Source organism: Schistocerca gregaria, chromosome X, assembly GCF_023897955.1.
Source record: "Schistocerca gregaria isolate iqSchGreg1 chromosome X, iqSchGreg1.2, whole genome shotgun sequence".
Classification (NCBI taxonomy): domain Eukaryota; kingdom Metazoa; phylum Arthropoda; class Insecta; order Orthoptera; family Acrididae; genus Schistocerca; species Schistocerca gregaria.
The window spans coordinates 745,942,626-745,967,087 of NC_064931.1; the positions used below are offsets into that span (position 1 = coordinate 745,942,626).

General features: G+C 42.6%; 1 protein-coding gene across 2 annotated transcripts in view; it reads right to left on the reverse strand.

The window, feature by feature from the left end:
• LOC126299533 (vitellogenin-like) overlaps positions 1–24,462 on the reverse strand; it is a 398,678-nt gene that overhangs the window by 363,341 nt on the left and 10,875 nt on the right. For both annotated transcript variants that reach the window (XM_049991515.1, XM_049991514.1), the window contains exon 2: positions 4,396–4,419. In XM_049991515.1, coding sequence (XP_049847472.1) covers positions 4,396–4,419 — 24 coding nt within the window. The remainder of the gene's footprint in view (positions 1–4,395; positions 4,420–24,462) is intronic.

Genomic DNA, 24,462 nt, shown 5'->3' on the forward strand with positions numbered 1-24,462 from the left:
ATTGCTTCATATTAGTTGTAACGTTGCATTTGCTTGCTAGGTCCTATATTGCTGCCTTTTTTTGCCAATTTGCATATTTTTTTGTCATTGCTGTTTGTGTTAATTGTTTTGTGCTGCTGCATTGCGTCGTCCCTTAGATTAGCATATGAGCTCAGTAGGTTTAGGTTAGCTTAAGAGGGGGTAGACTATATAAGAAACTAACTATTATGAATTGGAAGAAAAGCATTGAGAAGCTATAAGAAAAATGTTTGGCCAAAAAAGTAGTGTACAGTGGAGAAACACTATTTTTGAAAGAGGATGTGAACAGAATACAGAAAGCATGCTTGGATAGGATTTTTTTTGGCTGGAGCAAATGTTGAAATAAGAGGGGTGATCTATGGAATGAAGTTTTGGGTTGGACTGCAGTACCAAATGTTACCCTGAAAACAAACCCTGTCCTTTCCTTTTGTGTTATCCCACTTGTGCATTTGTTTTCTTCCTGTCTCTGTGTACTGTTTCATAGAATTTTTTCTCTTCTAATACTAAGCTACATTCACTATGATGAGGAATACTGTTATCCTCAAATATAATTTGCATTAATAACAAGTTATTTACTTTGTAAATATGTTTACACATTATTTATTCTGTTTTGTTCTAATGCTAATGTGTGAAGTTGATGTTTCAAAAGTTATTCTGATCTTTTATGTATGTACTTATGTCATAATTTCTGTAACACTGATGTATATGTTATTTCGATTCTTTTGTAAAGCCTGTATTACTGCAAACGTTATCTGTACTATTATGTTCTTTAATGATATCTTTTGTACCTTTGTTATTGTATTCGCATGTTATAAAATGCTAATTGACACCAGTTCATCAAATTAAATAACTTGGAAATTACATTTCACTGCACACGTTTCTGTTGGTCATAGTATATGGACAATATGTGAGAAGTAGGGACTGATAGTGTTTGCACGTGTGTTAATAATTCAGCAAGTGACTGGATAACAGCATTGCTGGTTCTAAGGACATTTCAAACAAATTCTCTGTGAGTGGACAAGTGGTGGTTTATGGACTTGCTATATTCTCTGCAAGACTCTTCGATGGTGACTGTGCACCTGCACAGTTGCAACAGATGGCTGCTGGCTGTCTCTACAAGGACTACAGTGGGCCTGCACCTTTGATGACCCACCAATACCATTATTTCTACAAGGACTGCAGTGGGTCAGCACCTTTGATGACCCACCAATACCATTATTTCTACAAGGACTGCAGTGGGTCTGCACCTCTGGTGGCCCACCAATAACATAATCTCTACCAGAACTACAGTTGGTCTGCTCTGTGATGACCAACCTACCGATATTCTTCAAAACTTCGACTGACTCTACTGTGGGTTTGCTCAGTTGTGGCCCATTACCTGTCTGCATGTCAAGAGTCAACACTGTCTTTCCGTTGGAAGGACAACACTACTTCAAGACTGCATGGAAATCCACTTTTTGACCAACATTGTATCAATAAGTGTGTGCATTTGATTTCTTTGTTGTTGTAATTATAATTATGAAAAAATTTTTCAAATCTGTATTGGCCAGTGAACAAAACAATTTGTAAAATATTTTGTGGGGAGCATGGGGGCTATGTAAGTAGGCTGTTTAGGTTTTTTATATTGGTAACGCCACATAGCGCTCTGTATGAAAATCACTGGCTGTGATGTGTGCCGTCAGTGGCTGGTTGGCATTGTTGGAATACTCGCCATTGTAGAGTCGGGCAGCAGCAGCTGGATGCTAATAGCGCGTAGCGTTGCGCAGTTGGAGGTGAGCCGCCAGCAGTGGTGGACGTGGGTAGAGAGATGGCGGAGTTTTGAAATTTGGGTATCATATCTGCCACACTCTCTCCCAAATCGAGCTGCCCTTTTTTGCACCTTTTCGATGTCCTCCGTCAATCCCACCTGGTAAGGATCCGACACCACGGAGCAATATTCTAACAGAGGACGCAGGAGTGTAGTGTAAGCTGTCTCTTTAGTAGACTTGTTGCATCTTCTAAGTGTCCTGCCAATGAAACACAACCTTTGGCTCGCCTTCCCCACAATATTATCTATGTGGTCTTTCCAACTGAAGTTGTTAGTAATTTTAACACCCAGGTACTTAGTTGAATTGACCGCCTTGAGAATTGTACTATTTATCGAGTAATCGAATTCCAACGGATTTCTTTTGGAACTCATGTGGATCACCTCACACTTTTCGTTATTTAGCGTCACCTGCCTCCTTCCACACCATACAGAAATCTTTTCTAAATCGCTTTGCAATTGATAATGGTCTTCGGATGACCTTACCAGACGGTAAATTACAGCATCATCTGCGAACAACCTAAGAGAACTGCTCAGATTGTCACCCAGGTCATTTATATAGATCAGGAACAGCAGAAGTCCCAGGACGCTTCCCTGGGGAACACCTGATATCACTTCAGTTTTACTCGATGATTTGCCATCTATTACTACGAACTCCGAATTTCCTGACAGGAAATCACGAATCCAGTCGCACAACTGAGACGATACCCCATAGCTCTGCAGCTTGATTAGAAGTCGCTTGTGAGGAATGGTGTCAAAAGCTTTCTGGAAATCTAGAAATACGAAATCAACTTGAGATCCCCTGTCGATAGCGGCCATTACTTCGTGCGAATAAACTGCTAGCTGCGTTGCACAAGAACAATGTTTTCTGAAACCATGCTGATTACGTATCAATAGATCGTTTCCTTCGAGGTGATTCATAATGTTTGAATACAGTATATGCTCCAAAACCCTACTGCAAACCGACGTCAATGATATAGGTCTGTAGTTCGATGGATTACTCCTACTACCCTTCTTAAACACTGGTGCGACCTGCGCAGTTTTCCAATCTGTAGGTACAGATCTATCGGTGAGCGAGAGGTTGTATGTGATTGCTAAGTACGGAGCTATTGTATCAGCGTAATCTGAAAGGAACCTAATCGGTATACAATCTATACCTGAAGACTTGCCCGTATCAAGCAATTAGAGTTACTTCGCAACCCCTAAGGTATCTACTTGTAAGAAACTCATGCTAGCAGCTGTTCGTGTTTCAAATTCTGGAATATTCCATTCGTCTTCCCTGGTGAAGGAATTCCGGAAAACGTGCGTTTAATAACTCCGCTTTAGCGGCACTTTCGTCGGTAACAGTACCATTGGCACTGCGCAGCGAGGACACTGACTGCGTCTTGCCGCTTGTGTACTTTACATACAACCAGAATTTCTTCGGATTTTCTACCAAATTTCGAGACAATGTTTCATTGTGGAACCTATTAAAGGCATCTCCCATTGAAGTCCGTGCCAAATTTCGCGCGTCTGTGAATTTTAGCCAATCTTCGGGTTTTCGCGTTCTTCTGAACTTCGCATGCTTATTCCGTAGCCTCTGCAACAGCGTTCGGGCCTGTTTCGTGTACCATGGGGGATCAGTTCCATCTCTTACCATTTATGAGGTATGAATCTCTCAATTGCTGTTGCTACTATGTCTTTGAATTTGAGCCACATCTCGTCTACATTTGCATAGTCAGTTCGGAAGGAATGGAGATTGTCTCTTAGGAAGGCTTCTAGTGACACTTTGTCCGCTTTTTTAAATAAAATTATTTGGCGCTTGTTTCTGGTGGATTTGGGAGAAATGGTATTGAGCCTAGCTACAACGACCTTGTGATCACCAATCCCTGTATCAGTCATGATGCTCTATTAGCTCTGGATTGTTTGTGGCTAAGAGGTCAAGTGTGTTATCGCAAACATTTACAATTCGCGTGGGTTCGTGGACTAACTGCTCGAAACAATTTTCGTAAAAAGCATTTTGGACAATCTCGGAAGATGTTTTCTGCCTACCACCGGTTTTGAACAAGCATTTTTGCCAACATATCGAGGGAAGGTTGAAGTCCCCACCAACTATAACCGTATGAGTGGGGTATTTATTTGTTACGAGACTCAAATTTTCTCTGAACTGTTCAGCAACTATATCATCGGAGTCTGAGTGTCGGTAGAAGGAGCCATTTATTAACTTAGTTCGGGTGTTAAGTGTAACCTCCACCCATACCAATTCGCACGGAGTATCTACTTCGACTTCACTACAAGATAAGCCACTACTGACAGACACAAGCACTCCACCACCAATTCTGCCTAATCTATCTTTCCTGAACACCGTCTGAGACTTCGTAAAAATTTCTGCAGAACTTATTTCAGGCATGTGAACTCAATACGTCCCCTATAAGTTCCTATACCTCGTAATTCCAATGTATTTTAGATTATTCTAGCTTGTTCCAGCACATTCAGAGATCGTTTAATTGTTAACTTATTTGTTCAACAATAACGTCGCTGTTGTAACAGTGGCCAATTATGACATACATGCCGTCTGCTTAATGTGGACTTACCGCCATCTCCTGCAGGCGATGAACCTGAAACAAAAAGTAAAACTAGAGTCAGACACTATAGTATGTTGCAGGATATAAAAATGAATAATGCATTTCAGAAAATTTCCAGCATCATAAAATTGTGTCTTTGATACTATCTAAAGTGAATAAATTTACACCTGAAATATATGTTTCGTTCGAAGACGTAATAATAATAAACAGATATTATTATCTGTTTTGTATGAATTTATTGACAGTTAAAATAAATATAATAAACAAATGGAATTTGAAAATCTAGAGAAAGGTTTTTCGAAGTATAAACGGTTCTGACAATGACACGCATTAGTGAATTTCAGCATGAGCATCACTAAATAAGTTACGTGAACTATTTGCAACGTAATATAACAGCACATTCGTAGTCATTAGTGCAGAACGCTGTGTAATGGAAACCATAACGTGACTGAAAATAAGACGTTTCAGCTATTAAAAGGACGCCTATTATGAATCTATGTAAAACACCGATTGTACTGCACAATGTACGTATATTTGGAGATAAATGACCTAGTGCATAGCGTCGGAAGTTTCATGAGACTTCTAGTGCTTGCTGATGTATACAGAGAAGTCGCGAGACGAGAAAACTGTAGCGAAATGCAAGAAGACTTGCAGAAGATCGGCGCTTGGTGCAGGTGATGGCAACTGACTCTCAACGTAAACAGATGTAACAAAGTATTGTGCACAAATTGGCGAAAAGATTCACCGGTATATGACACACGATTGCACGACCATCACTAGAGCGAGACACATCACATTCATTACGTATGTGGGAGTATGCCCACTGAGCGATTTAAAGTGCAGCGACCATATAAAATGCCAGACTGAGATTCATTGGAAAAATCCTCAAAAAATATACCCCACCCACGAAATCAGTAGCTTACAGAACCCTAATTCAAACAATATTTGAATTTTGCTCATCTTCTTAGAACTTGTATCAGTTAGAATTGAAAGAGGAAATAGTAAATAACCACGTAAGGGCAATGCATTCCGTCATAGGGCTTAGTGAACGCAAAATCATCACAGAGATGCTCATACAAATCCAGTAGCAGATGCTAAAAGACGTACTCTGTGTCTGACAGTGGGGTTTACTGGTAAACTTCCGAGAACTTAATTTCCTAGAAGAGTCAACCAGTATATTGGTTGCTCTATATATTTCGCAGAAAGACCATAAAGGCAAAATTAGAGAGATCTGAGCTCACCCTGAGGCTTACCAACACCTTGTCTAGTGTATTCTTCATAACCAGTGTGCTTTAAATTCTATTGTCAAAGAGATTTCCACTTTTATTTTTCCGCTAGATATGGATAGGCCGCGCAGACTCCAACTTAAGTGGCGGTTTTCTCAGCTAGACGTGTTTGATCCAGCACACCTACTTAACAGATCAGCATCGTCCCATCTTAGAGTTTATACAGTGTTCAAAATGTCTTGAAAGGGAAAAGTTTAGTGGTCGTCTGTCTCTTCTAGATAGTTTTAAATGAGCTTACTTAAAAACAATGTCATTGTTCTTCACACACGCAGTATCATTTTGAGATTTATTATACCTCTAGAATCATTTCCATTTTCTTTAAATTATTTTAATCTTGGTTGTACTATTTTTATCACCAATAGCAAGAATTACCAACATAACCGCCGGTACATTGTTTTGTTTTGCAGTTCCTATATCATACGATAGTTGTTCGGGTTTAGCTGGCGATTCCCGATAAGATCTTTGCGATGTTATTTTCAGATCTCACATAATATATTAAAACCATAAAAATCTAATATTTTTCCTTATAACCTGTATAATTTCATTCATAAATACAACAGTAGAATGGAACCGATTTCTTACTCTGGAGTGCAAGCATTCTATACCCGATTTAAAAGATCAGTAAGAGTGATTAAAGTTCTCAACTATTCCTGGACAATGATAATGATTAGAACCTCTCTTCCATCGTTCGCTAAAGCTACTGTCAAATCTGTCTATACAGAACCGCATTCCACACTGCAAAAGGACATTCACCTGAATTTGATCTTTCTCACGTGAGTATGTCCTAAATCCTACTTCACTTTTAATCTGGCTAATTGCTGAAACAAGATGAGAATCCGGCGGTTACTGACAACTAACAAAGTGACAGTAGTGTCCAGTACGACATATATAACACGTACATGCAACAGCTTGTGTACCACAGAGATCCACGTAAATTTTAACATCATAAAGATGTCATACTTAACATACCTCTACATCCAAATGACGTCACTGCCATTCACAGTTAGATGCCTGGCAGAGGTTCATCGAACCACCTTCAAGATTTCTACCGTTCCACATTCTAACAGCGCGACAAGAAAAGTAAACACGTAAATCTTCCCATGCGAGCTCTTATTCGTCTTATTTTATGACGATGATAGTTTCTCCCTATGTAGGTGGGCGTCAGCAAAATATTTTCGTATTCGGAGGAGAAAGTCTATGATTCAAATTTCGTGAAAAGATCCCGCCGCAATGAAAACCGCCTTTGTTTTAGTGATTGCCACGCCAGCTCGCGTATCATATCCGTGATTCTCTTCTCCTATCTTTCGATAATACAAAACAAGCTGACCTGCTTCGATGTTCTTTATCACTCCTCTCCGGCAAGTATCCCATACCACACGGAAATAATTTAACAGAGGATGGAGAAGCGTAAAGTAGGCAGACCCCTTAGTTGATTTGTTGCATCTTCGAAGTATTCTACCAATAAAACGCAGTCTTTGTTCTCGTTCTTTACAACTTCATCTTTGTGATCGTTCCGTTTTAAGTCGTTCGTAATTGTGATACATAGCTATTCAGTTGAACTGACAGACTATAGATTTGAGTTAATTATAGTGTAATCGAAATTTAACGAATTCCTTTTAGTGCTTAGGCTGACCTCTCACTTTTTAGTGTTTAGGATCAACTGCCACTTTTCGCACCATAGATATATTCTTTAAATCGTTTTGCAATTGGTTTTGATCTTCTGATAGCTTTACCAGACGGCGAAAGAAAGTATCATCTGCAAACAATCTAAGAGCGCTGCTCAGATTGTCCCCTAAATCGTTTATATAGGTTAACAACAGCAGAGATCCTGGAACACTTCCTTGGGAAACGGCAGATATCACTTGTTTTACTCGATAACTTTCCGTCGATTGGTACGAACTGTGACCTATCTGACAGGAAGTAAAGTATCCAGTCGCACAGCCGAGTCTAAATGCCATAGGCACTAAATTTGATTACTAGCCGCACACATGTCAAATGGTTCAAATGGCTCTGAGAACTATGGGACTTAACATCTATGGTCATCAGTCCCCTAGAACTTAGAACTACTTAAACCTAACTAACCTAAGGACATCACACAGCACCGAGCGCACACATGTCATTCGATGTAGACGTATAGAATATATGGCTCTGATGACGGGCTTTCCATTAAACATTGTTACGTGCAGCTCATAATGTTCTCGTTCAACAAATTACTTACATTACGTAAAAATCTTGTCCCATAAGATTTAGCTCAGCATCCCATAAGAATTATACAAATTTACTGTCTACATTAACGGCAATTAATGATAGTAGGAACTGACGTTTCGTCATCATTTGAATTAGAATTGTCCCACTGCTGTGTGAAATATGGTTTCCTTGTGACGTATAGGTCTGGAAATTTTTGTTTGCTGACGTGCATTGGTGAGTGAACTGGGTAGGGTTCATCAGCAGATGAACCCCTTTTTCTATTCCCGAGACATTGAGCTTGTATAGTCATCAGATATTGTGCTTCAACCATCTGAACTTGTATTTACTTCTTAGGAGATAAGACCTTTATCCACTCCCTGCGTCGTTTATCTTTAAAGTGGGGCAACAACATGTTGCATATTCAGCTCACTGGTGTCAAGTTGTTGTGAAACACTCTTGCTGTTTTCTCTGATTCATTTGCTACTGAACGATTGTATATTACAACAAAAGTTTTTGCTGTCTTTATTAAGGATGAAAGTAATATATATTTTTTCCTCTCAGGCAGTTTCGTTATTCGGTAAAAAAGTTGGAAAGTTGTGGTAAGGTCTTATGGGACCAAACTGCTAAGGTCATCGGTCCCTAAGCTTACGCACTACTCAATCTAACTTGAACTAACTTACGCTAAGGACAACTCACACACCCATGCTCGAGGGAGGACTCGAACCTTATTCGATAGAAGAGACGTGTTTCACAGAAGCGAAGATGTACAACTGCTCATAGCTCCTAAGGTATGCACTTTAAAGTCCTTGTATAGCCATAGGAGGAAGTACAACCGCCTCAAACCACTTCTCCTTAGAGGAAAACAACCACCTATGGCAGGCTTAAATTCAGCAGACAGATGTTGAAATTTCGGCCAACACCTGTATCAGAGTAAGTCTGACTGGCTCCATCAGTTGCGCCCGTACAGCCTACCAAAAGGCACACACAGAGAAGCCGAACGAACGGCACCCAAACAAATCCCCACACGACTCCACACAACGAGTGGCCGATTTAAGACCAATCGACAACGCAGATGACGACTTGGATTGTTGCAGGTATTCTGACGCTGCAGCTGACCCAGGAGACACCATCGGACAACAGCTACAACGATAATACCTCTCGACTAACACTTCCCAACATGCATCTGCCGCTGCTGGCATAAATCCACAAGTACAGACTGTCACAGAGATTTTTTCCCAAAGCCGCCTACCGTGGCAACTTAGTCTCTTTGCTCTTAAAAATCACTACTCTTCCATCGATTATGTGTACTATCCCCTACATGGGGTCGTATTAGTAGGTGATCACACTCAGATGTATGGACAACATCACTGATGTGCATCCTGTGACTTCTAGATTAGCATATTAACTTGTAAGGTGTCAGGTAAATCCAACACCTTCCATGAAAACCCTGACATAATAAGCAAATCTAGTAGTATGTCACATAGCTCCGAATAAATCGTGACATTAAATTAACCAAAGTAATACGGGTAACGAGTGAGCAAATGGAATACCACAGACTAACACAAGAATGCCTAAATGCGTGTCGTACCTTCCCACCGTGAGACCGACGCAGTTCCGAGGGGAGAAACGAGAACAGAAGCCGAGAGCAGAACCGTGTTAAGCTAGAAGGCCCTACGATAAGGGACGGACTTGACACCCACGTCGCCAGCTAACCAGTAGGGCCACACAACCCGCGCGTTTTAGCGTGAGACTTTTTCGCGTCTCTGTTACGTCAAGGACCACCCCCCAGCCCATGTTAAAAGCTAAAGCCTTCCAGAAAAACAGTATAGATCTTACGATAACACAAAAAGGGCCACTACCACCCGCAAGTTTTAGCGGGATACTTTTTCGCATGTCTGTTACATTAGGACCACCCGCCAGCCCATGTTAAAAGATAGAGCCTCCAGAAGAACAGTATAGATCTCAAGATAACGCTAAAAGGACCACACCAGCTGCAGGTTTTAGCGTGAGACTTTTTCGCGTCTCTGTTACGTCGCAAACTTTAAAAACATTGCCCCACCACGAAAAGTATAACATTTCCCATTGGATAGACAGAATTTTTGTAGGCGGAGCTTAAGGTTAACATTGAGACCCTGATTGGTCAGATGAAAACACAACCAGATAGTTTTTTTTAACCAACTTCGGTAAATTGTAGTAAGGAGAAGTTAGGAGCGGAGTTAGTTCCATTTAACCAGAGCCAGTTTAAAGCACAAGCGAGACAAGAATTATGTACAGGACTTATTACAAGTGGTAGCGGCCGCTTCGATCCCGAAGCTGGGAGGAGCGCAAGGGGCACCCAAGTGCCACATTTTTATACAGTGTGTAAGTTAGTAGCCAAAACTCCCACTGATGAAAGTGTACGAGGGAAATGTGGGGAGGGAGAAGTCGCCAAATGATAAGTCGCATTTACGAAAAAATGTTCTAGAACCTGTCCTGCATGTAATACGAGTTAAGAACAGTGACTGTAAAAAGACCCAAACCTACATGGATTGGACACAAGTGTCGCATCTTTTGAGTGGCAATCGCTTTCAAGCCTAACAGGAATTGTTGGTCCACCTCAACCAGTTTCGAGGTGAACATTGCGGAGGGATGCATGTAATGAACACTTGGCGCCAAGATGCTCACAAAAGATCATTGTTCATAGCGGCACAGAAAGCTGCACATCACAATTCAGCTAGACAACACACACTGAAGAGTCGCTCACTGGAGGCGTGTGGTGTGGTCTGGCGAGTCGTGATTTTGCTTCCCAATGAGACGTTTGATGTGAAGTGCGTGGAGGGCGAGTTCAGGCCGAAGCTGATTCTGTAAGGTTTTTGTGATGTTTTCGTACCAAGCGGAGAGGAGCAGCCTATCCCGCCACTATTTCCCGCTAAATCATCCATCTCAATACCATAAAAATGTCTGGGACTATTTGGAACGGCGACTGAAACGTAGCAATCAACATCCACGCAGTTTAGTAGCTCTGCGGATTCTGATCGTAAGTCAGTAGCCCCAACTAGGAAGGCATACCTGAACTCTCTTCTGCCCACCCATTCCGGTCATAGTTAGCACCAACATGACGTTTATTCCAACATTCTCGATGACCAAAGGTGTGGTATCGTCAAAATATCGCAGCTGGGCAGCTCGTATCGATACCACTGACATTAGCGATGCCCGCACTCATACGTAATGTTGTGGGGAAACCGAACCAAAGACTTCCATTTATTGTGAGAACACTTAGGAAATGCAACAGGTCTGCTAAAGAGACTGCCTTCATTACGGTTGTCCACCCTCTTCTGTAGTACTGTTGCGAGGTGTGGGATCCACATCAGATTGGATGAGACATAGGGTGAAGGTGGTTTGGTGAACCCTCTGCCAGACACTTAATCGTGAATTGCAGACTAATCACTTAGACGTAGAATCCGCAACGACGAATGGTGGGCGCTTCTGAATAGAAAATATGGTTTTTAAGTGTAAAAAGTGTAGTTGCGCGAGTAGGAATAAAATGATGTGTTCATTAATGTCGCATATCCTGTAAACTGACCCGTTCCACATCATTCGATAAAAGAATCGTTCAGACGATCTATGGAACATGTAACTAACTATTTAAGTAACTAACTAACTCTCAGTAACGCAGCGTCATTGCACGGAGGTCGATATAGAGAAGACTAAGGACTTGCTCTGCCCCAGTTCGTGACCTCCGATGAAGAAGTCAGCATCATCTAATTAGGACACCAGTGCCAGTCAAGTCTCAGATGGAACTGTACTTTCGTTAATGATGAACTTGGACTTCAAGATAAAAGTTTGTAACTGTGCCCATCGAGTGATGCTTAACTGTTAAAGGCATTTGTAAATATTCGACACATTTCTGTGGCAATGGATTGTATAAAGTTAAGTAAATCTTTTTATCATTCTTGTAATAACGTGAACTATGGTTTCATATCTTGTAGTTCCGATCAGCCATCTCCCAAAGCAATCAAGTAACCCACATTTACGACTGTGCGATTGTAGTTTCGTCAGATCATAACAAAGCGTCGGAATATCTTTTACGTCTTCGTGATGGATATGCTGTGAACACTCCCGTCTTCCAAGCCGTGCATACGTTCCTGCTTAAAGAAATACTCAGGCACCCCTCCTACCATTATTTCCCGCTAAATCACCCATCTTAACACCATAGAAAATGTCTTGGACTATTTGGAACGGCGACTGAAATGTAGTAATCAACATCCACGCAGTTTGATAGCTCTAAGGTTTCTGATCGTAAGTTAGTAGCCTCAAGTAGATAGGCATACCTGAAAAGCCTTGTGAACTCTCTTCTTGCCGAACTGGTGAAGTAATCAAGGCTAGAGACGGTGTTCTACAGTATGAGCATGATTTCTCTTTGGGAATTACTAAATTTTTTGTCCGGTGTGCTTACATGATGCTTGGGAACCGATGGAAACCGCATGGGATGGTATTTCTTAGATGCCGCTGTGAAACCTAATGAACTGTGACGGCAGAAGTATATCGCCGATAAACTTAAAAAAGTAGGAACTTTGAATAAACAGTAAGTGTTTCCATCGTTGGCGGAATTACGTATTACTTCTAGCCAAAAGCAGAGAACCAATGAATACTGGTGTCCCAGAAGGTACAGTAGAGGAGATGCGATAGGATTAAAAGGGCCTGCACAAACAAGACGTTATTTTACAGTCTCTCTGGTGTTGCTCATCACTGATATGCCGATTACATGGTTCGTCGGTTGATATGCTGCGCTGATCGGTGAGCATGCAAGCCACGAGACCCTAAGCTGTGAGGATCCACTGCCTAATTGTTTTACGACATCCCTGTAGACTCCAGTAACGAAGAGGGCTGTTCGACCTGTTGCACCCTTGGTCAGCTGACCGAATTCGGAATAGGTGACAAAGTGCTCTGATTTTTCGGTAGGTGCGAGTCTTCGCTGTTGCTCTCCAAACATTTATAAAGTATAAGGAAATTACGTTTAGGGGCACACACAGAATATTTAATGTGAAATTTATATCATACCCAGGCCAAGAGGCTCTGAGATCCATCAAACAATTGTTTAATTTCCTTGATTTGTAGAAACTACAAATCAAAAACGCATTTGTTTGTTTTTAATATGCGTCTTTCCTTTTAAGCCTCTTTTCCATCTGCTTCAAATTCTATCAGTTTGAACGTATGTTGGTCTGACACGAAAAAATCATAAAAATGGCTAAGGAGGACTGGAGGGTAACTATATACTTAGCTATTATTTTTGCGCCAGCAAAGCAAACTGCTACAGTATTAACACCTGACGTTGCCCCACTAAAGTAACTGCTACAAGCCCAGTCACTTTTATTTAGAATTGTTTAAGCACACTTGATGGATGTAAGTGAACTGCAATCGATTTTCATGTACCATTCCTTTAGATTAAATAAAATGTTTACAATTACACTATACTATTTTGTGAAAAAAAATCCGTCAAAATCTTGCGTATTGCTGTACAGTCTGGAATGTTTACTGATATTGATTTTCATCGTATATCACATCAAAATCCATTGTTTTAACATTAAGTTAATAAAATACAAAATGTCTAACGAAGGAGCTTATAGTATTGCGGCATTTCAGGTTCCTTTGATGTAACTCTTATCGACTTTCAAAATCTTTGCTGGAATATCTAATAACTGGGTCTCGTAGGAGTTGCGAAATATCAAAATTATCTAATGTGAAATAACAAACACTCGTGGAGCGTTATGCAGCATGTAAAGATTGATTCACTTCCATTATAACAAATGCAGAGTTTACATGCATGCAGAAATGCAGATAACGCCAGTGCCACAGTTAATGTCAGTATTTCTCCAATAGTGCTAGACAACACCAAACATTCTCGTCTCATCACTGGGTCTTCAAATATCATATTATGTGAATGGCGCAGATGGAATGGCAGGTGCAAAACACAACAAAATCCATTTGCTGAAGGCGTGGCCAACTAAGCACGGAGTGATCATAAGAAAAAAGTGACAGACGCCGAAAATTAACAGTAAAATGACTAGGTCACCTAACAGCAGCTCCTCAACTGTGTTTCACACTGCCGACACTCAGTACTTTTTAAAAAATGTAACATAGGAGAGAATCTTCCGTAAGCACTGTCATGTTCCTAGCGTTCGCCTTGCATATAAAGAGTTCAGATATTCATCTATTTCCTCTTCAATTTCGGGTTCCGTTAGCGATAGAAGGGCGAAATATAGTAAAAAGAACATTGTGTAGCCTTGTACATAAAACGCCATGCTTTCCTGTGATCAGACGTGTGGGACGCCGTTTAATCAGAACTAGCTGTACTGAGAATGCTGAACGTCAACGTGCCACAGATCCAACGTCGTTTTCTATCAATTTTACACAAATATATGTGTTTGTCAGCAAGATCGTTTCCACTCATCGCGATCACAAGAAAGCAGAATTTTTATGTGTCAGTGTACCGTGGAATACAATTTACTCGACAAATGTGTAGCCAATGGTTGCTATAAAAATTGGGAAGTTAGTTAATGTGTTGAATAAGTTGTAAACGTAACTATGATCGCTGAAGATATGTGCGAAACATGTTGTGAATAGCCTTTTCTGTTGCTGAGTTTCGAGTGGTGTGTTCCTTTTAAAGGGAGGTCGTTGAAAATTACACTAATTACGGTTAAATGCAGTTCTAGATACTGTTATGGGACAAAGTAAACATCCACTTTTGGTAAAAGACATGAGAAGCTTCAACCACTTTTCAGGCGGTGTGGTGTATCGTTCCACAACATTCAAAAGCCTAAAAATGCTCACTGCGAATATCCAAGCTGCAAGCGCAAACGCAGTAATTAAACTTGAAGTGTTAAAGCTAAACGCTGGAAGACGATTTGCACTGTAAGAATGCGTACGTAAAAACTGTCAGAAGAAGATTCAGAAATGGTTTCCGAGAAGGTAAAAAACCAGCCCCTTGTGAGGTTTCTGGCTAAGTTTGAAAGCGCTGAAGCTAATTTCAAACTTTTTTTTTACTCAAAAATAAGGCGCATGCCGGCTTGCAGCTAAAAAGAAGTCACGCTCCTGAGAAGTGCGAAATGTTGTAACGTAAGATTTAAAACCTTGCCGAGAGGCATTTCCGTTAAAGAGATCATTACCTGCGGTGTAGTAGCAACGCTCTTAACTTCTGATTATCAGGTTTTTCCGGGAGATTTTTCTCACCTGCGGGAAATGGAACATGCAGGATGAATTGAGAGGTAAGAAGTAAACAGGCAAGGTTTTCCAGGAAGAACGTGTTCGGTTCTGGCTTCCGTGGCACTGCGGCACAATCGTGTTAACTGTCTGCGGCTTGAGCTGCAGCTGGGAGACAGTAGTTAACTAAGCTCATAAATGTGTCTGACAATGGCCTTTAGAGGCCTTAAGTTTCATTGCCTGCACTCCAGCGCCAAATAATTCACAATCACCAAGAAAAGGCAGCGTTACACTAGACATAAAACAAATTATCTGTCTTGCTATCCCGAACGCGCTGAAACAAATGATTGTACGTTGTAGTTATCCCCGAAATATACTAGCATGTAGTGTTGCTCAGCATTCACATTGAAATTTGTACACACTGACAACGTAAAAGACGTACTCGGTACGGGTAATTAAATCTCAACTCAGTATGTTATAAATACACTCCTGGAAATGGAAAAAAGAACACATTGACACTGGTGTGTCAGCCCCACCATACTTGCTCCGGACACTGCGAGAGTGCTGCACAAGCAATGATCACACGCACGGCACAGCGAACACACCAGGAACCGCGGTGTTGGCCGTCGAATGGCGCTAGCTGCGCAGCATTTGTGCACCGCCGCCGTCAGTGTCAGCCAGTTTGCCGTGGCATACGGAGCTCCATCGCAGTCTTTAACACTGGTAGCATGCCGCGACAGCGTGGACGTGAATCGTATGTGCAGTTGACGGACTTTGAGCGAGGGCGTATAGTGTGCATGCGGGAGGCCGGGTGGACGTACCGCCGAATTGCTCAACATGTGGGGCGTGAGGTCTCCACAGTACATCGATGTTGTCGCCAGTGGTCGGCGGAAGGTGCACGTGCCCGTCAACCTGGGACCGGACCGCAGCGACGCACGGATGCACGCCAAGACCGTAGGATCCTACGCAGTGCCGTAGGGGACCGCACCGCCACTTCCCAGCAAATTAGGGACACTGTTGCTCCTGGGGTATCGGCGAGGACCATTCGCAACCGTCTCCATGAAGCTGGGCTACGGTCCCGCACACCGTTAGGCCGTCTTCCGCTCACGCCCCAACATCGTGCAGCCCGCCTCCAGTGGTGTCGCGACAGGCGTGAATGGAGGGACGAATGGAGACGTGTCGTCTTCAGCGATGAGAGTCGCTTCTGCCTTGGTGCCAATGATGGTCGTATGTGTGTTTGGCGCCGTGCAGGTGAGCGCCACAATCAGGACTGCATACGACCGAGGCACACAGGGCCAACACCCGGCATCATGGTGTGGGGAGCGATCTCCTACACTGGCCGTACACCTCTGGTGATCGTCGAGGGGACACTGAATAGTGCACGGTACATCCAAACCGTCATCGAACCCATCGTTCTACCATTCCTAGACCGGCAAGGGAACTTGTGTTCTAACAGGACAATGCACGTCCGCATGTATCCCGTGCCACCCAACGTGCTCTAGAAGGTGTAAGTCAACTATCCTGGCCAGAAAGATCTCCGGATCTGTCCCCCATTGAGCATGTTTGGGACTGGATGAAGCGTCGTCTCACGCGGTCTGCACGTCCAGCACGAATGCTGGTCCAACTGAGGCGCCAGGTGGAAATGGCATGGCAAGCCGTTCCACAGGACTACGTCCAGCATCTCTACGATCGTCTCCATGGGAGAATAGCAGCCTGCATTGCTGCGAAAGGTGGATATACACTGTACTAGTGCCGACATTGTGCATGCTCTGTTGCCTGTGTCTATGTGCCTGTGGTTCTGTCAGTGTGATCATGTGATGTATGTGACGCCAGGAATGTGTCAATAAAGTTTCCCCTTCCTGGAACAATGAATTCACTGTGTTCTTATTTCAATTTCCAGGAGTGTAGATTGATAGCATTCGTTAAATTGTTTTACTCGTTCATATAACGGTTCCTTTTTCCTAAAAGTAGGTTCTGCTATTAACGAAGTTATGTTTTCCTCAAGACACCTGCAGGACCATTTTTTATAATCTGTCGCTATTGCTACTCGTAGACAGGTTTCATAACTTTACGAACGCTTAAGGAGCAACGTTACAAGAAAGCATCATACCCATCTGGATTTCTAGGATACCAAGTTGAAGTCACAAGGCGATAGAGCTTACAGCTGCTCTTCTACCAACTGATTAACATCATAAAAACTGGTACTATAATTTTTAATTGAGTTGACCAAGTACTTTTAAAAACTCGTAATACGTGTCATCCTGCTCCCCCCTCCCCTTGGACCATGGGCAGTGCCGAAGAGGCGGTAACTTGTGTACCTCAACGATACAGGTAACCGTATCACAGGTGCAACAATAGGGGGAGTATGTGCGGAGTGGCCAAACTGACCTGTGGTTCCTGAGGAGGGACAGAAACGTTATCAGTAGTTGCAGAGTAACAGTCTGGATAATTGATTGATCTGGCCTTATTACATTAACCGACATAGTCTTGCTGAGCTTGTACTGCGATGGCTGAAAGCAAGGAGAAACTACAGGCGTTATTTTTCTCCTTAGTTCGCAGTTCGATAATATGGCTTAATGAAAATGGCATCCTCTTAGGTAAAATATTCCTGAGGTAAAATGGTTCCCCATGTGGATCTCCAGGCTGGCACTACTCATCATGATGTCGTTACCAGGAAAAGCAAAACTGACGTTCTACATGTCTGAGCGTGGAACTTTAGACCCCTTAAATGGGTAGGTACGTTACAGAATTTAAAAAGGGAAATGGATAGGTTCAAGTCAGCTATAGCGGGAATTAGTGAAGTTCGATGGTAGGATGAACACGACTTCTCGTCAGGTCAGTACAGGGTTATCAACACAAAATCAAATAGAGGCAAAGCAGGTCTAGGCCTAACAATGGATAAGCAAATAGGAATTCGGGTAAGCTACAGCAAACAGCATAGAGAATGCATAGACGCCAAGCCAATACCAACAGTAGTTCAAATTTATACGCCAACTAGCTCCGCGTATGATGAAGAGATTGGAAGAACGTATGATGAGATAAAGGAAGTTATTCAGATGATTAAAGGAGACGGCAATGTAATTGTGATGGGGGACCTGAATTCGGTAGTAGAAAGAGGAAGAGAAGGAAAAATACTAGGTCAATATGGACTGGGGGATGGGGGGGGGGGGGGAGCCCCGCATCTCGTGGTCGTGCGGTAGCGTTCTCGTTTCCCGCGCCCAGGTCCCCGTGTTCGATTCCCGACGGGGTTAGGGATTTTTTTCTGCCTCGTGATGGCTGGATGTTGTGTTATGTCCTTAGGTTAGTTAGGTTTAAGTAGTTTTAAGTTCTAGGGGACTGATGACCTAAGATTTTAAGTCCCATAGTGCTCAGAGCCATTTCAACCATTTTTTGAGGGAGGGAGGGAGGGAGGGAGGGAAGCAATAAAAAGGGGTGCCGCCTGGTAGAATTTTGCACAGAGCATGATATAAGCATCGCTAACACTTGGTTTAAGAAACGCACAAGAAGCTTGTATACGTGGAAGAGACCTAGACACACTGCAAGGTTTCAGGTTGATTATAGACCGTCCAGCCACTTTAATGTGACTACCTCTTGCAGAGTGAGACGTGCAGGAAGAGGGTGAATGAGGCTCTGGAAGGTACCGGCAGGGATGTGGGACCGTGTCGACTCCTGCACCTTGGCCAGCTGTGCTTGGTTTTGACACCTGACCGAACAGCCCGATCGATGTGGTCCCACGGTTTGTCGGTTGGGTTGAAACCAGGGAGTTCGGTGGCCAGGGGAGTACGGTTAACTCATGCTGGCGTCCTTCAAACCCCGCACGTACACTGCGAGCTGTATGACACGTGGCATTGTCCTGCTGGTAGGTGCCATCGCGCAGAGGGGAAACAAACTGCATGCAGGGGTGGACGTGATCCCAAAGGATATATGTATACTTGTGTTGATACATGGAGCCTTCCAGAAAGACGAGCTCACGCAGAGAATGCCACAAAAACATTCTCACGACCATAACGCTCTCTCCTCCGGCCTGCACGTTTCCGACGATTGTTTCAGGGTATTTCCTTTCAGAACTTTCGCGCCGTACTCGCCAACGGCCATCTTTCCGATGGAATATGAAACGTGATTTCTCTGGAAAGGCCACCTGTCGCCACTCCTTGGACGTGCAGTTGAGATACAGACGTGCAAAGTACAGCCTTCCTCGCTAATGAACTACAGTCACATGGGTGCATGAAAGAGGCGCCTGCTACGGAGGAGACACCGTTGGTAGCCATTTGGTGCATCTAGGCGGTCACTTGCTCACAGTTGCAACACCATTCGCCTGTAAACATCTTCGCTGCCATCGTTCACCCGTCAGCTATGGCCCCCTCATCGCCACAGTTGCTTCGGCGCCGGTTTTTGATAGCGTCGTTTTGCCTTGCACGGTATGCTTTAACTTCACTACTGGATTCCTAAACAACGGAGATGACGTGCTACAGACGCGAAATTTAACCGACAGGAAGAAGATGCTGTGATATGCAAATGATTAGCTTTTCAGAGCATTCACATAAGGGTGGCGCCGGTGGCGACACCTACAACGTGCTGACATGAGGAGAGTTTCCGACCGATTTCTCATACACAAACAGCAGTTGACCAGCGCTACCTGGTGAAACGTTGTTGTGATTCCTCGTGTAAGGAGCAGGAATGTGTACTATCACGTTTCCGACATTGAGAAAGGTCGGATTGTAGCCCATCACGATTGCGGTTTATCGTATCGCGACATTGCTGCTCGCTTTGATCGAGATCCGATGACTGTTGGCAAAATATGGAATCGGTTGGTGCAGGAGGGTGATACGGAAAGCCTTGCTGGATCCCAACTGCCTCGTACCACTAGCTGTCGAGATGACAGGCATCTTATCCGCATGGCTGTAACGGATCGTGCAGCCATGTCTCGATCCCTGAGTCAACAAATGGGGACGTTTGGAAGACAACAACCATCTGCACGAACACTTCGACGACGTTTGCAACAGCATGGACTATCATCTCGGAGACCATGGTTGCCGTTACCCTCTACGCCGCATCACAGACAGGAGCGCCTGCGATGGTGTACTCAACGACGAACCTGGGTGCTCGATTGGCAAAACGTCATTTTTTCGGATGAATCCAGGTTCTATTTACAGCATCATGATGGTCGCATCCGTGTTTGGCGACATCGCGGTGAATGCACATTGGAAGCGGGTATTCGTCATCGCCATACTAGCGTATCACCCGGCGTGATGGTATGGGGTGCCATTGGTTACACGTCTCGGTCACTTCTTGTTCGCATTGACGGCACTTTGAACAGTGGACGTTACATTTCAGATGTGTTACGACCCGTGGGTCACTCGATCCCTGCGAAACCCTACATTTCAGCAGCATAATGCACGACTGTATGTTGCAGGTCCTGTACGAACCTTTCTGGATACAGAAAATGTTCGACTGCTGCCCTGGCCAGCACATCCTCCAGATCTCTCACCAACTGAAAACGTCTCGTCAATGGTGGCCGAGCAACTGACTCGTCACAGTACGCCAGTGACTACTCTTGATGAACTGTGATATCGTGTTGAAGCTGCATGGGAAGCTGTATCTGTACATGCCATCCAAGATCTGTTTGACTCAATGTCCAGGAGTATCAAGGCCGTTATTACGGCCAGAGGTGGTTGTTCTGGGTACTGATTTCTCAGGATCTATCCACCCAAATTGCGTGAAAATGTAATCACATGTCAGTTCTAGTGCAACATATTTGTCCAATGAATACCCGTTTATCATCTGCACTTCTTCTTGGTGTAGCAATTCTAATGGCCAGTAGTGTATAACGGCACACGAACAGTTTACAAACGTAGTCGTTTCTGCAAATGGTTCCATTCTTGGCCCGAATGTCAATGCCCTTTTGGCCATCAAATAAATTGCTCCATTTCCGTATGACTACATAGTTCCCCGCTTCCCTCCGATTCCCGCCACTGTTAGCGATCCCACATGCACATTGACGTCGAATATAGAATGTGGTTACATTAATGTGACAGTACGTTGTATAATTGTAAGCCAGAGATTTCAGAACCTCATTTTAAACTGTAAGGCATTTCCAGGGTCATATGTGTACTCTGATCATAATTTATTGCTTATAAACTGCTGGTGGAAAGTGAAGAAATTGCGAAAAGTTAGGGAATTTAAGAGGTGGGATCTGGATAAATTGAAGGAACCAGAGGTTGCTAAGTGTTTCAGAGGGAGCTTTGCGTAACGTTGGATGAAACATAGGAAAGGAATACAATATAAGACGAATGAGTAGATATTAAATAGGGAAGGAATTTTCTCTTCTTGACAAGCATTCGCCTTTGAAATAATCAAGAGGGAAAAAGTAATTAATATTTTTCAAATTCAGTTATTACTAATCTGTAAATGAGATTTATTAACAAATAAAAGAACAGGATATGTACCGAATGGAGTGGAAAGATTCTGACGAAATTGCTACCTGTAAAATTACGCATCGGGGAAGGACTGTTTGGTGTACTAGAAAACAGTTTATGGCAGACAGTGTTCGTTGATTATTACTTTGCAATTGGTAAAGTTCGTTGAAAAATTCGGAGACATTGTGGTCGTCATACATGGTTATTTAACAGCACCCCAGACTTGTTCTGAAAAACCAAAGTCATTGTACACTACTTGTTAATTGTAACATTTTGCTAATGAAAACATATAAAAGTCCCAAGGACCAAATTTAAGTGAACATCACCTGAATGTGAGGCGCACTTTTTTTTTTATCTTGTGTGAACCAACACACGTGACCTTGAGCAAGATTATTCATTCCAAGAGTGAGAGCCGGCACTTACTTCTATCACGATAAGTGTGGCTGCGAACTTCTACAGTAAATCGGAACATTGTACAGTATGCTCTTAATCCCAGAAATTCACTAGGAGGAATACCGTATGAAAGTACACGTCGATGTCTGCGAATAAAGTTCAGTGACTGAAAAATAAAATAAAAGTTACGAGATTTGACATTGAATCTTCAGATAGGTATATAAACAGGTTCTTCAACTTTGTTTAGTTACTCTCCTGTGGTTGAAGACATACTGAACGCTCGAATTATATATTAATACCGCGAAGTACCTCACAAAGCGAAGGGCGAATCGGCTGGACGTTACGAGTGCTCGCGCTTGTCCAGCAGTACACGTGAAGATGATCCGTGAAGCATTAGCAAAAAAAATTTCATGTTTATGTCGCTTTCTCTTTGTGTGTTGAACAGTTAATATAGCTTCGGGAAAAACAATCCCATGCATTCGATATACTGAAGGCGAGAGAACGATGACAATTTTTTTCTTGCATCGTGAATAATGATGAAACTTCGTTTTATTGTGGTAATATGAATTTAAATAGCTCCCTATCATCATCGTTTAAAGTTACCAAAAGCAGAAAAATTTGGAACAGTTACAACATGGACCCAAAATCATGACCTCTGTGTTTTGGGAGAAAAATGGCGTATAAGGTTCATCTCGGGTTTAGCATTGGATCCTGCAATCCAATAGGATATTTTTGAGATCCACCTAATCCTAAGGTCAGATCCAAGGACAGCGAAAACATCGCGTTTAATTAAACGCAGAATCCAGCAGCAAACCCTATGTAAAGTTTCGCGTCCTATTCAGAACCTACGACTCAGGAAGCTGAGACATGTATGTTTTTATTCTCGATCATTCACGTCAACCACTCACTACCTTACAAAATGACTTGCGTCTGAAAGTTCTTATGGTGTTAAAACGTTGAAAATTTGGTACAAACTGATGGAATTCTTAGCAGGAGATTAACTTTTTTAACACGGTAGCAAAAGTACTTGCAAAATAGTGGTGACTTTGTAAGAAATAACAGAACGAAAATTATTATAATAAATCTCTTACACGAATCTTCTGTGACCATTTCTAACTATCGGACCTTACTTTCGAAACACATGTCGTGTATTTATAGTCACTCTCCAGTATCAGTCTTTCACAGACGCAAACGAAAAGAAAGTGGATAATAATTACCAAAGAGCAATAATGATAAATGTGTAAAATTGCATTTTCACAAATTTCGCAGTATGAAACTAGGGACTATGGCATTAAACACAGTAATTAAATCAAGTATATTAGTAGGAAAACATTTGTGCATCTTGCCCGAATTCCAAGCCCTATACGGATATGCCTTCTCAGAGAAAATTTGTCTTCCACCCAAAACTAAAATACATGGTGACTCAGGAGTAGAACGTAAGTTATGATGTGCTAGAATGGACGATACTTGAGGGAAGAAAATCATATAAATACATGCTCTCCTGCCAGCGCTTTCTGGATGTCATGGCATTGGACGCGTATATCACTGAAATATGCACAACACATTCAGAGCACGCTAACATGGTGTACATTTCCACCTACATCTAAATCCACATTCCACCTAACAGTGTGTAGTGGACAGTATTTTGTGAGCTATTGTCGCTTCCCCTTTCCTGTCGCATTCCTTAAGACATGCTCGATGAACAACTGCCTATAGACCTGTGTATGAGGTCGAATTTCTCTTATTTTATCTTCACGGTCATTTGTCGAGACACTTGAGCAAGCAAGGAAGATGTTGCTTAATTGTTCCTGACTGGGAACTGTTATAATTTTACCGTAAACATCTCCATGATGCTCAACGCCTCTCTCCTTGCGTCTAACACTACAGATGGGTGATCATCTCCGTGACGCTCACGCGCTGGATACAAACATGTAACAAAACTTGCTGCTCTTCTTTGGATCTTCTCTTTCTACTCCCGTAATCCTACCTGGTAAGACCAACAGTCTGACGACCAACATTCAAGAACCGGTCGAACTCTGTTTTTATTCGCTACCTTCTTTGTGGGTAAATTACATTCGTTTAGGATTCTTTCTATGAATTTCGGTTTGGCCTTTCCTAGAACTACTTTTACGTGTTAGTTCCATTCTACCTCACTTCAGAAGTATACTACTAGATATCCAGTGTACTCAACAGCGGCGTGCTGCAGAATCGTTAAACACTCAGTTCGAATAATTGGTGAATCGTCCATTAAGGCACTAAGGCTGAGTCAATTCAAAAAAATTCCAAAATAATCCGTCCAAACTGAAATTAATCCGATCTGATCACGCACTCTCATAAGCATCTGCAAATATTTTACGTTTTAACCCCGTATATGCACGCGCCTGTTTAGTGCATCACTCCTCTAGCTTAGCAACCTACAGCAGTTCAGAATTCCGCGCTTGTTACGAGCATGCGTAATAAACCTGTTTTTATCACGTGGCCGACTAGCGTTTCTACAGCGTGGATACGGATTTTAAAAGCTGGCGTTTGATTTGTTTCTACTTGCCGCCAGCAGGTGGATATATGTCTAAAGTGGAATGAGAAGTCATTCAGCAGTTCCCTAATAGATTGCGCTA